This window comes from Triplophysa rosa, linkage group LG24 (genome assembly GCF_024868665.1).
Source record: "Triplophysa rosa linkage group LG24, Trosa_1v2, whole genome shotgun sequence".
In the NCBI taxonomy this organism is placed as follows: domain Eukaryota; kingdom Metazoa; phylum Chordata; class Actinopteri; order Cypriniformes; family Nemacheilidae; genus Triplophysa; species Triplophysa rosa.
In genome coordinates, this window is record NC_079913.1 from 4782681 (window position 1) to 4796738 (window position 14058).

The following is a 14058-nucleotide window of genomic DNA, read 5'->3' on the forward strand; positions in this document are numbered from 1 at the left end:
AAGATAAGATTAGAGGGATATAGCCGGAGTGAGAAGCTGCCGTAGGATCATATCTCTCTCTCTCTCTCTCTCTCTCTCTCTCTCTCTCTCTCTCACTCTCACTCACTCACTCACTCACTCACAGGAGATGAATGGGGGGGGGGTGTTTGCAAAAAGAGAGGAAACAGTATGTCTTTTGTAATGCTTGTATGACGGCAATCCTGTGCTCGTCTCGTTCACAAGTCTCATCCTGCATCAGCAGAGCTCTGGGGACAAGAGGAAGCTGACAGAAGCTTTTCTAGGCCCTCTGTGAGCTTTTCATGAATATGTTCGGAATATTGCAGTTGGTGTGTAAATTTTATTTATGTAATGGAAACCTTCAAGGAGGTATTGCCTGTAGCATACTGCACATTTTGGCAAATGCAGGCAGGTCACATTTACCAAAATGTCTAATATGCAACAATAAATACTGCCTGGAATACCTGGAAAAGGAACAGTTCACCCAAAAATGAAAATTCTGTCGTCATTTACTTACCTTCAAGTTGTTTCAAACCTGTATGGGCTCTAAATTAAATAGTTCTGCTGAACACAAAGGAAGATATTTGGAAGGATGTTAGCAATTTTTTAGTTCTGGGACATCATTGACTACCATAGTAAGAACAATTTAAATGATAGTCAAAAGTGCCCCAAAACTGTTTGCTTTCCTAAATTCCTAACAATATTTCATTCTGTGTTCAACAGAACAAAAAAAATACAATATTTTTTCCACTATGGTAGTGAATGATGTTTTAGAACTAAAAATTGCTAACATTCTTCCAAATATCTTTCCTTGTGTTCAACAGAACAAAGAAATTCAACAGGTTTGGAACAACTTCAGGGTGACTGAATGGTGACAGAATTTTCATTTTTGGGTAAACTGTCCCTTTAATGGTGTTTTGTTGGTTGCCACTTTTATTTATTTTTTTTACTACAAGTCGTCTGTCTTGATACCGTCTCTGGAAGAATAACAATGTGCTAGATGTGGCATTTCATCACCAGAAGTAATAACAAGAGCAATTTTAACCCTTGTATGGGGTTGATGTTTTTGTTATTCAGCCAACGTCTAGACCCACAGCGTTTTCAGTTTTTAGATCAGTACAGCAATAAAGATTTATAAGAAAATACATTATAACACAGACAGCATATATGGATATTATTTTTCGAACACAGCTGTTAAATCACATTGAAAAGGGTGCTTTTTGTAAAAAAAAGTACTAAAAACAAAATCTGTGATATGGGTGAAAAACATGTTTTTTGTGAATAAGTAAACATGTCATAAAACATCATTTTTTTAGTACAACATTTAAAACCCATCTCACAGACCCAAACAAGGGTTAAACATTTCCTTCAACAAATTGCATACTTCTGTTGTAAATGTTTATCGCTACATAATACACTGTTTGCATACTAAAAACAGTATGCGGTATCCTTATTAAACAGCCCATGTCTCATTTTGTCTGTTTCCTTTCTCTCTTTCTATCCGTCTCTGTGTCTGTGTGCTCTTTATTGAAGATGTTTTATTCATTGCTTTACATCTGTTAAAATTCATGAAGCAGGCCAGACCTGAATCCCTGCGCTTCACCTCAAGACAGATTTGTTTCCTATCGAGTCCTGGACGAAGCCAGTGATTCCACCCAGTAGCACTTAAGCGTGACCCCTCTGGAATGCTCACACTTATAAACAGAGCACGCTGCAGAAATTGGAAAGCTTCAGTGGAAGAAACTCCTCAGTTGGACAGCGGGAACCATTGAATACCGTTTGAAATGCAGTGATACGGTTTTTGCTAAGCATGAAATTGATGTTACTGAAATATTATGAATTGCAGTATTATGACAAAACTTTGGCCGCTGGTCAAGAATTTCACCCATGTGTCTGCAATGGAAATGTTATATGAAATTCAGTTAAAGGGATAGTTCATCATCTTGGAACGCAAAAGAAGATATTTTGAGAATTAAAATGGAGGTCAATGGGGTCCAATATTGTTTAGTTACCAACGTTCTTAAAAATAACTTCTTTTGTGTACCCCCAGAAGAAGAAAGTCATACATGTTTGAAATGACATATGACGGAAGTTTCATTTAATGTCTTAAAAATATTATTACACTGAAAAATAGAAAAACATCCCTTTCCAAGAAATAATGTGACATTTACGCAGTTTTTTTAAACGGCAATTTAAACACTGAATTCCCTTTTGAAATGTTTCCCAGTATCTTCAAGATCAAAACTGGCCATATAATGCATTCCATCAGAAAAAAACTCATTAAGTCTCAAGTTTGTGGGTGACCAAGCCGATTGTTGTTTTAGTGATCTGCAGCTACATGTGATTCTTTCAGCAATCCTTTTTACTATGCCCTTATAGTTCACAAACCTTCTCCTGAGATTTGGGTCCATAGAGAGATGGAAGCGATGACTTTATTGGGAAGAAACTCAGTCAATTTTCGTCATCCATTTATGCACTGAAACAAAGAACCCCTTAAATTGTCTGTTATATCCCACAGTTCTGTGCATGAAGATGAGCATGCAATGTGATCACTGGTGGTAAAAATAATGTCAACTGAATGATCAGTTGGCATGAGTAAGTACATTTATAAATGTTCTTTTCTTCTCCTCAATTTGTGGTTTCATTTCGACTGAAAATACACATTGATGAATACATGTGGCATTCCCTTTAAACCGTAAACAGTGTCTTTAAGTCATTGACTGTCTTGTCAACAAGGCAGCTATTTTAGATTTCGGACACAGCCATTGGTTTCTATAATACCCTTAGTTGTTTGTGCAACGAATGGCAACATGCCTTCGCCCCAAACACAATCAGACGTGTCATCCGGCACACAGAACTATTAAGCATTCCATAAGGTCCGTTCTCGGGTCCAATTCCCTTCTGTTTGATCCGTTCAGTGTCTAAACAGTGTAATGTACTCTGCTCTGATTGGCTGCTAGGCGAGCTGTTCCATCTCAATCTGGGTGTGTCCATTAGGGGGCGTGTTCGCCCAGGCCTCAGCCACTCGTGGATGGGAGTGATTGGGCTTTGGCTGCTCCTCTCTAGGATTGGGGGTTTGGGGGTCCGGGGATGCCGCCTCTGGTGGTTTGTGATCGTAATAAAGAGCCCACAGAAGTGTGACAGTCAATGTCATGGCTAGAATCTGAGCCACTCCTATAGACACGCTCAAAAACCTTAAGACTTGCAACTGCTTGGTGCCCCGGATGAAACTGTAGATCTTGGGACCGCAGCCCTGTTGAAAAAACACAAAGAGACACTTATTCAAAAACCGGAAAATAAATTGGACGTAACCCTCAGTCTGCAAACCAAAACGAAAATAAATGCGCAATGCAATGCATTTACAATGCATGACAAATCTGTATGGTGTTTGCCCCATAAACTTTTATTTTAAGTGCACTACTTTGAGACATTAAGACATTTTTAAAAATCTGGAAAAGAATTCACTATGTGAAGCTAAGAGCTTGTTTTCCATGTTTCGTGAATTTCTGCAGATGCCGCTTGGATTTCTGCCAGCGCAACAGCTGCCCCGGTAATATGCGAGCGATGTGACACGTTCATCCGCTCGCGTGTGTGCCTGCGTCTGTTGGGTATTTCCCGTGTTGAATTGTGGAAAGGCAGGTAAAGTATTTCCCTTTAGTGAGGGATTTATATCTCAGAGTGAGATGCCAGACGTAATTCTTCTTCCAGCCTTTTAGAAAGACAGAGAGAGACAGTGGGTGAGGATTCGACTCCAAACCCTTGGTTTTTGATTGTCCCTCTCGTGAGCAATGTTTCTGTCTCATTTAACAAACAACACTTTCAGTCTTACATGCCCGTGAGGCTGAATTCACCACACTGTGTTTGTAATATTTACTCTATTAAGTATAGAAATGAACCTCTCTCTCACAGGATTCTGGTTTAGCCTGAGGAAGGAGACCAGATGTGTGTGTATAACTGATGAAATATTGATGTGCGTTGTGTGTGTGTCCAGAAACATGTTGAACACAAGTATACAAACACTGACACGAATGCTTGGACACTGTGGTCTCATGAGTGCACAAAACATAACGTTTCGCATTACCATGGTGGTAACAAACCTCCATACACTTGGGGGCAATAGAGTTCCCTTAAAGGGACCATCCACCTTTAATTGCGCCATTGGTGTCCCTAAAAACACAGCTTGACTAAGCAACAAGCACATCTTTCGACTGTTTGTCTCATTTTAAAAAGTCATTTTGTCAACTTCAAATTCTTATTCTAGGATTCTTCCATGGATCGTTAGCTAAAAAAAAAAAGTTTTGCTCACCTCCTGGTGGAGGTCGCTGAGGTCATTGTAGTGGACGTGGCGGGCACACCCTGGATACTGATTGGAGCAACAGGAGTCAGGTGGCCACTCCATCTCTGTCATCTCCAGCCAATCAGTAAAGTAGATCACTCCACAACACTTTAACTGGAATGCAGGTGTAAATACAGTAATTGAGTTTTTACACTACATAGCTATAGTGTATACAGTATATATATATATATATATATATGGCTCTGACTGGCTGTAACCGTGCAGCATTTACCCATTAAATGAGAACACAAATATTTTCTGAAAACAGATCGGGTTAAATGTCATGTTGTCATCCTCTCACCTCGGTTTGTATGGAGTTCCACGCGTGTGTGAGCCACTGGTAGCGTTGCAGGCCAAAATGAGGCATACGTGATTTTAGGCTTATCATATCTGACCTATGTACCATAGGCTAAAGAGAGAGAGAAGAGGGTAAATCATTTCACATTTATCACCAAAAGCTTTATGGAATACAGTCAAGTGGAGAATTGAGGTGATGCATGTTGAAATTTCTCTACATTTATTTGTGTATCACAGTTTATTTATTTGGTAATATGAAACAAATCTAAAGATGCTAATTTTAAAGTCCACTTGAAATGAGAATTGATTTTACGTTTCATATTTTCAAATAAATAAACCGATCCAAAATTAAATATAGACTTTCATACAAAATATGAATTGACAAATAAATAAAATGAGATTGTATTTTACAAATGGATTTTAGAAGTTGCAAAAAATGAATGAAACTCACAATTTTTTATTTGCGAATACATTTTTGTTGCACATCCTCAGATAAATACCATTTAAATATTTTTCTTTTATTTAATTTAAATAACATTTACTTGTGGTTGCTGCACACATGACAGAGTTCTGTTTGTGACACAAAAATCTATTTGTAAATCTATTTGTATATTATTTTTGAGTTTCATTCATTTTATCAACTTATTAAATACATATCTGGATCTCATTCTATTTATTTGTCAATTCATATTTTGTGTGAAACTACAGCTATTCGTGGATCACGTTTGATTTATTTGGTAATATGAAACAAATCTGACCCCCTATATTTACAACAGTTCACATTTTCCCCCATGCAGGTGGGGACAAAATTATCCAATAGCTAAGCCCACTTTTCTTATTTATTCCCAAACCGATCGATATGGAAAATATGATACATTACTACAGTAAGCCAGGTGTTATGATTAAGACAGGCTCATTGTCCAGCCCCTTCACCCACACACACGGGTCACATCAGGTCATATCTGCACAATGGGAACCCTTCAAAGGCTCATCTGGGTTAGTGATAAAACCTGGTCTTGAGGAAAACGCTGTACATATATGAGTTAAAGAGGTTAGATTAAAGGCAGGTGTGTGAGATATCTTCCCCTGGAGGTGAGTCTTATCTCTCACTGGTCTGAGAAGAGCAGATGCTCCTGCAATCCCTTCTCCCCCCCGGTGATCGAATCTTTTACTCCTGCAGAACACCAGCATTTACATACCTGACTCCACCCTCCACAAAGACACATGTATGTACATGCAAACGCTTGGCTTACAAATGCGGAAAAGGAAATGTGTTAGATCCAGGCTTTTAAAGTCATAATGGTTAAGATTAGACCATAAGCAGGCGACAGAAATCGGATCCTCGGTTCACCAGGGAACAGCCGTGTGGTGGCCATGTTGTTGTCGTGAGAGGGGCAGAAAGATGATAGGAGCGATGGACAGTAAGAGAGGAGATAGCAACATTCCTGTTTATTCATAGCACCACAAACCTCATCGTACGTCCATACGCCGCTGGCCAGCTCCACGCAGAAAATCACCATCAGGCTGCCAAAATACTGCGGGGACACACACAAAGAAAATGTCAGCGGGTTAAAAATACCTTTTTTGTTTTTGAAACAATAGAGAAGGGAGGTGTTGATTAACAACTATGAAGACGGCTGTGTGGGTTTTCCTGTCACTTAATTGGTGGAGAATTGCGTTCGCAGCACAAAGGTCAACACACAAACTGATGAAATATATCATTTAAAGTGACGGTTTACCCCAAAATGAAAATACTTTAATAGTTTATTCACCCTCGAGTCGTTCCAAACCTGTATGACTTGTTTTTCTGCAGAAAACACAAAAGAAGATGGTTTGCACAACGTTGGTAACCAAACAACACTGGCCCCCATTGACTTCCATTGTATGGACACAAAACCACCAAGACATTTTTCAAAATATCTTCTTTTGTGTTCCACAGAAGAAAGAGTCATATACAGGTTTTGAGCAAAATGAGGGTGACTAAATGGACAGAATGTTTATTATGCGTGAACTATCCCATCTGGCAAATGCATAAATGTAAATATGTTTGCACTGTGCAAGTCCACAAATTCCAGATTTTGTTTTTAGAGCCAGACACACTCCTCTCCTCGCAACCTGAAGACAAACACAGATCCTTCTCAGGATCTCTAACATGTACACAGTTCCCCTCTGGTGAACGCACACTGTGAGAGAGATTATCAAGATGAATGACAGCGTTAGGAGCCGCGTTCAGCTCCGGGCCCTTCTGACAGCTTGTTTATTTGGGAGACTCTAAATATTTGTGTCCGACAGATCGCTTGAGCTACGGCTGTGTTAGCATTTCAGTCCATTTGGAAACTGTCAGTCGCCCACCACAAAAAATGACAACCTTTATTCTTTACCCTCCGCTCTAATATCCGTTGTTTAAATAAACTCGAGGAGAACTCTGAACCCCTGCGTATTCTCTTGGATATGAAGAACGAGCTGGCTCATCTACAAATGCACATTTCTGGGTAAGAGAGGTTACATTCTCTCGGCGACCTCTCGGTTTATTGATTTGCTGAGAGCTTTACTCTTCCTCGCACATTACTCACACATTTTTGGCGAGTATTGTTACGGAAAACAGGATGTGGCGAAATGGATGGATTTCCTTTTTCAGGAATAACTTCCCCCTCTTTTACTTGGTCATGCTCAACACAATTACAATGAGACGGACAGAGCTCAGATTTGCTTTGACATACTGTTAATGCCATTATACTGTTAGAAGTGCATGCTAAAGACAAGGGTTAATGTTGGCATGTAATTACATTACATGAAACCTCAAACTGCGGACGTTGGGGTCACACATGTTGCCCAACCTGTCCATGTTGGCATCTGGCTAATTTGGCAAACTTCGACTTGATGACAGATGAATTTGTGGCAAAATACAATAAAGATAGATTGGACGACACAGTTTTGTATAAACCAAAAACCCTTCACTTACAGAACTGTAAAAATCTACAGAGATCTCTCTGTCGCCATCTGTTTTTCTTTGCCCTGACGGGACAAAGAGCTTCCGAGAGCGTTTCAGCGAATGTGTACGGTCGGGTCGCGGCCCTCTGTGAGCGCGCTGATGGTGAATGGAGCGACTGCGTAACCCAAGCGCCTCTCCTCACATCTTCCCTCTCTCCTCCTGGATTGGTTTACCTATTGTATCTCATCCAGATAATATTGTTTGTCACCGTGGCTCTGGGTAACACAAGCCCACTGGGGCAGGGAAAGGAGAAGAATGGCTCCTGAGGAGATGAATGGAGACCCAGAGAGAGAAAAAGAGGAGGGGGGAGAGATGGGCCAAGGAGTTCTAAAAAACGGGACCACAGTCTGGGTCAGCAGACAGGAACCCCACCTTCACTAGCGCCACACACCTGGGAGTGAGATTCACAAAACAGCCTTCTGCCTGCCCTTTTCTCACCCTACATGGTGGGGTTTCTTCACTTCATTATAGAAAAAAACAAGGTTTGCTTGCTTCCAAAAATGCTGTGCAGTGATAAAATGTTTTTTTTTGTCCAGCTAGCTTCCATTTTTGGAAACCGTAACATGCTATGGTTGCATTACCGAGGACATTCAATCAAATATGTATATATAATTTTGTTTAAGACAATGTGTACATTTTAAGTGCTGTAACTAGTTTTATTAGTAGTATTATTAGTATTTATTATTTTATTTTATGCACATTTTATTATTTTTTTATGCACATTTGAGCTTTTTAGGTTTATTTAAAGTCGTAAAGTGTGACATGACCTTTTAAAGGGCAAATATGCTATGAAATTGACTCATACAAACTGCATTTCTAATGATTAAAGGGCTTTAAAGCAAAGCATAGCATGGGTATGAATGGAAGGTATATCTTATTGAGGTCATTCTCCTTATTTCCCAAAATATCCATGCAAAATATGTAACTTCAAATATTGTTTCGACAGAAGTGGACAAGAGCAGCTAAATTACAAAGAAAAAAATATTTAACATATAAAAGTACTTAAAGGTGGGGTGTCACAGGCCATAACAGCGTTCTGACTTCTTTACACTGTTAAACCTGCTGGATTCTCGTGCTTGACATGGTCAACTTGTCAAAAATGAGTTGGACGTATGACGTTCATATAGGTTTCGGAAAGTTTTTTTTTGGAACATGAAAATCGGTTTTGTAACAACTTTTCTTTGTCCATTATTGGACTATTCTCCCGGAAAAGCACGCCCACGCGTCAACCCGCCGGAGCGAGAAGAAAGAGCACGCCAACGCGTCAACCAGGGAGAGCGGGAGAAGGAACATGCGCACACGGCAACCAGCTGGAGCAAGAGAGAGAGAGCACTGCGTTCGCAAAGTTCAGCTGTGTGTGTTTGTTCACTGCATTTGGGTGAGGAATGTTATATAAACGCTGGATATAACGCTGGATATGGAGATCATTTGAAACTGATAGATGGAGCCGTCCCACAATTAAAGATGCCGGACATGAACCGCACGCTGTAAGTGAAACGAAGTCATATGTCTGTGTTTTGTTAGCAATGGGTTTAGTTCCAATGCTTTAGTTCCAACAAACCTATTTTCCTGTTGGTTTTCATCTTCAAATGTCATCATGATGTCACTAAAACATCCCTGTTAAAACAAACACGCAAAAACTTTCGCACTGAATATAATTTTGTGACCTGTATTTGGCCCTTCTCGACAGTGCATCATGTTGACTGATGTGCTCATCCATTACTTCTGTTTAACTCTTTGTCTCACAGAGTCGAGAGCTTTGGGCTGTAACCCACTGGAGCGAGTTGCTACACGTGTCTGAAGGTGCTAGCAACATCCGCCGCACGGCACGAACACGCATAGAGACACAATAGACAACTTTCAGATGGTGCTTTTCTTTTAAATACGAAACATGACAAAGTTCGTCTCACGAATGTGTTCTATCTCAGTGTATGAGAGAAGCGCACGGATACAGAAAGCAACACTTGTTTCGACTGTCTGATCCGAGGGGGTGTCAGTAGCGTCAGCGCCAGCAAAACTTAAAGTATTCCCAGTACACAGAACCACACACATTCCAAGACGCACAATGTTCCTGCTGTGTTTTTCTCTCCGTTCTCTACGTACCCAAGACAGTAGGAGCAGATTGCACTTGAGCGTGCCGCAGTAGCCCACCATGGCCACGATGATTAGAAAACAGCACACGGCGATGACGATTGGATGGACAACAGGGGAGTATGTGAGAATGGCTGCCTCCTCCAGTCTGAGGAAGAGAGAGAGAAAAAAAGTCATTACTTGGCAGTCTTGTTGTTTATTTATCTATAAATCTTGCTTGCTTTCCCTCATCTCTTCCCGTGTTCCCATAGCTCAACTGGTAGAGTATGGCACTAGCAACTCCAAGGTCGTGGATTTGATTTCTTTGTATATTTGAATGTATACCTTTGCATTACATTTATGTATTTGGCAATTGTATACAGCGTTTCTTCCTGTATTCTTTTGGCAGCACGTTTTATTAATAAATCAGTTATATGATAATAATAAACTATGATGATTTTCTGTAGGAATGCAAACTATCTCTCTTCCCGTCTCTTGTTGTCTGTACTTCTGCTTGCTTATTTTTCCCACTGTTTCTCTCGACTCTAAGATGCAAACCTATTTTTCACTATGGGAGGACATGGGAATGCCAGAGTCGTACGTTTAATAGTTGTAAGATTAACTAGTTAAGGATGAGTTCCCGGTCAGGGTGTCCTGGGAGGGAAACAAAATAATGCTTTAACAAGTAAATAGTTTCCTTATATAAAAGGCGTGTTAGTGTATTGAAAACAATATATGCATTGTGATCCCAAACGATGCATGCACCACTTATCTAAGCAGAATTGCAACTCCATTTTAGTTTGACATTTTAAAAACTTTCATTTTTCCCAAAAGTTGCCTTCAAAATCCAATTAGCTCACAAATCAGAGGGGGAACATTCTGCGTTTGCTAAAGAATGTGTGAGAACCCAGCAGTAACCCAAACACTTCCACATACCATCTTCACCCCTCCACAACACCTACATATATTTTGTGCCTCTTTGGCACCATGGGAAGAATTCACATGCACACCCACACACATCTGCATAACTCTCACTGATATCCTATCGTGTTTGTCAAAATCTCATCTCCACAGAAACGATTACTGAAAGGCGGGCTGAATCAGCATTCTACCACGATGCAGCATTCGGAAATAAAAACTATTCAGCTGTGTACAATCAAATCTTATAACAATTTTCTCTCTTTTGATTCCCACATATGTCATGATGCGGACCACAGAGGGCTTGGTAACAACCCTGAGTTGTAGTGTGCACCTTAGTGATGAATTGCTTTTTGTCAACACTAATTAGATATCGCATGCCTTCAGGATATTATCAGAATGTTTTGCTGAGTTTTCTTTTGATGCTTGAGAGAATTTAAATAAAAACGAGACCATTACAAAACGCACTGAAATTAATGCTATCTAACCCAGGTTCTGTCTCCACTGGCGTGTTAATACATTTATTTGATTCTTCCCCAGAACTGCACATCTCAGTCATGCCTGTAATTAGCTCATAAGCTCATGGCAATATGATCCGGGCTGTTTGAAAAGTGGGAAAACGGTAAATTAGACCTTTACATGGACCGTTGCCCTGGATGAAAGGGTTTACAGCTCCCACCTGTCCATGCACTAGCACTCACCTGGTGTCAGCGGTTAAGGTGAGCACATTGTTCAGATGATCCCTGAGGCAGGCGGCCACTCCCAGTACACACAGGGCCATTAGCTTGAGGGGGTAAAAAAAGAAAACATTGGCCTTAGAAGGTTTTCGTACTGGACACAAAATCTTAAATTGCTATGAAGTACATTTGGTGCCACTGTATAACGTAAACAACTTTTCGAAGATGTATGCATGTAGTTTGCCTGGAAACCTATTTAGGTAGTGTGCTATGTTTAACATGCAGCAATAGTGGCATGGTTTTAGTTTGCCCTACTCATGCATTCTTGTTCTAAAAACACACCCTGGTGCTTATCACATTTAATTCCCTAAAATAGCTTGCCACAGAATGTGTGGCGTGTGCCATTTGAGCAAAGCTGGAATTCAGGCTGTCCTTTACTTAAAGATAACATAAGATGGGGATGGTGAGAAACAGATTGCTCTTTTCTTCTTTCTTTTTTGGAGAGCGACTGTTGCGCATCTTGGAGAGCGCACAGCAGCAGCGCGCCACCGTGCCATGTAACGTGAGCGCTCGCCCGGCCACCTGCTCACACTTGGACTCCTCTTACCCAGAAGAGAAAGTTGAGAGCGTAGAGCAGACAACGCAGACACTTCACTGAATCCTCTCGGGCCATTCTGAGCGCACCAACTGCTCGCCAAAAGCCGTCATTTTAACGTCTGCCACCAAGGCACCATAATCCACTACGGAGCAAAATTAGCACAAAGCACTTTGAAATGTGTAAAGTTCATACAGTTTTCGTAAAAACCCTTTAGTTGTGGAACTGTTTTCAAATCATACATTTCACATGTCCATGTGCGCATTTAGCGCACATTAATAATGTTTTGTAAATGCTGCATACAAGTCGTGGGTTTACGAAAGCTTCATGTGGTTAAAAAATAACACATAAAACACAGATCGCAGTGTTCTCGTCCTGCAGGGTGATGAAGTTAATCCAAATCACTCAGGATACTTTCCGGACAATTTCTCCAACAAAATCTCCAAAAGAGGAACAGGGAAAAACGCACCTTGTATGGAAAGCACTTCACAATAACAGTTTCGCACACGATAAAGTTGCAGAAAAACTCCTCAGTCAGATGCGCATGCAATGTAGAATAACTTCCATATTCATAACGGAGCCGCGCGCAACAGGCGGGCGTGTTCACTGCAATCCGTACAGTGCCGCTGTCATTCTTATGTGGTAGTTATGTGGTCCATTGAGGGCCAACTATATACACCTCGCCTTTCCACAAGTGTTGTGATCAACTTACACATGTAGACACTTTCATTCTAAACGCGCTCTCGCTATTGAGAGTCATCCGGAGCAGCGGTTCCTCTGGGTCCTAAAGCCAAAGATTAGGTCATTACATCCATCCCAATCTACGAGCACTCATCATAAGGCATAAAGTGGTCTTCCTCCAGGGGTCGCATGAAGGCTCAGAAAGCCATGTCCCAAATAGAGCTCATTCAAATGTAAGAACGTAAAAAATATTTAATATTAATTCTTTAAATAGACCAGAATAATAATGGTTATATTGAAAACCATTCACATTTGTACATATTGTTTTCAGTATCACGTGGCAATTCTGTATAAACTGCTGTTTTAGCAGTGGATATAGCTGAACAATGATTGAAAAACATTGCTATACATTAAATTTAAACAAAAAGTGAGAATATCAAGTTTGGGATTTATAACAATGACCCATCATACATGACCAATCAGAGATAATGGGCCACTAAGCCCCGCCCTTTGTATTCATTAGTTTTATATAAATAGCTTATCTATCTTCTTATTCTGTCTTTTTGTTTGTTTGTTGTTGTTGTTGGTTATTACATGCATCTTAACGCACAGAAATACTGGGAATGTGTCCAGATCCCTGCCTGCAACAAATACTCAGTGGGGTGAAGAGGTCAAACTGTCACAATCTGCTATTGTCTGGAATAATTATTTATTTATAAATCTGGGAAGAGGATTTTTAAACAGCGGAGTATACAGAGCACTTTGCCTTGTATGCCTTTATTTATTTATTTAAAATGTTTGTAAAGTTTTTTTTAAGTTTTGTGAAGAATTGATTTGTTTACAAAAAATAAATTTCAAACATTTCAGTGAACACAAATCTAATTCAGTCTGCAGCTATATTTGGAGCATCTTATCCACTGACTGAGTGATTATTTGATATAGTGTGCAAATATAGAACCAGTAAACTGAGATGAGAAGAAATATAAAAAGACAACTTGAAATAGCTTTCATACAGCCACGAATGGCAGCAGTGGAAACTTGCTTCCCATCATGATTTCAAGCACATTTGTTTTTGTATCTAAATTGAAAGCTGAGGTGCAATGTCATTTTACAGAACACTTCATCTCAACAGCTGTGTTGTAATTTTGTCTTTGAAAGGAAACGTTTTAATGGAATGTTTTACAATAGCCTTTTCCACCGCGACTGCGCCAAATTATAACTGTCTAGTAAACACTGAGGGTCAAGCTGTGGTCCCTTCTCAAGAAATAACTGTGTAGCTGCATTGTCGTTCACAAGCAAATGTCTAGTGGTATGTTTTACAAAAGTGTTTTCCGCACAAACAGCACTAAATTACAGATGTCTGGAACAAACTGAGGTGGATCTGAGGACACAGTCCAAATTGCAGTCAGTGCTGCCCTCCTAAGACCAATGCTGGATGTACAGTAGGCAGCACACTACAGTACAAAGTTACAACGGTTGTGTCTCTGTTAAATAG

At 40.1% G+C, this 14058-nt stretch overlaps 1 protein-coding gene across 1 annotated transcript; it reads right to left on the bottom strand.

The window, feature by feature from the left end:
* Positions 1-1761: 1761 nt before the first annotated feature.
* tspan12 (tetraspanin 12) lies at positions 1762-13399 on the bottom strand. The gene is made up of 8 exons (XM_057324351.1): positions 12352-13399; positions 11895-12027; positions 11312-11394; positions 9726-9861; positions 6100-6165; positions 4635-4742; positions 4304-4447; positions 1762-3250 (listed from the first exon to the last, which is right to left on the bottom strand). Exons 2-8 carry the CDS (start codon positions 11958-11960, stop codon positions 2954-2956), a joined length of 900 nt encoding a protein of 299 aa, XP_057180334.1. The 5' UTR covers positions 11961-12027; positions 12352-13399; the 3' UTR covers positions 1762-2953.
* Between the last annotated feature and the right edge of the window lie 659 nt (positions 13400-14058).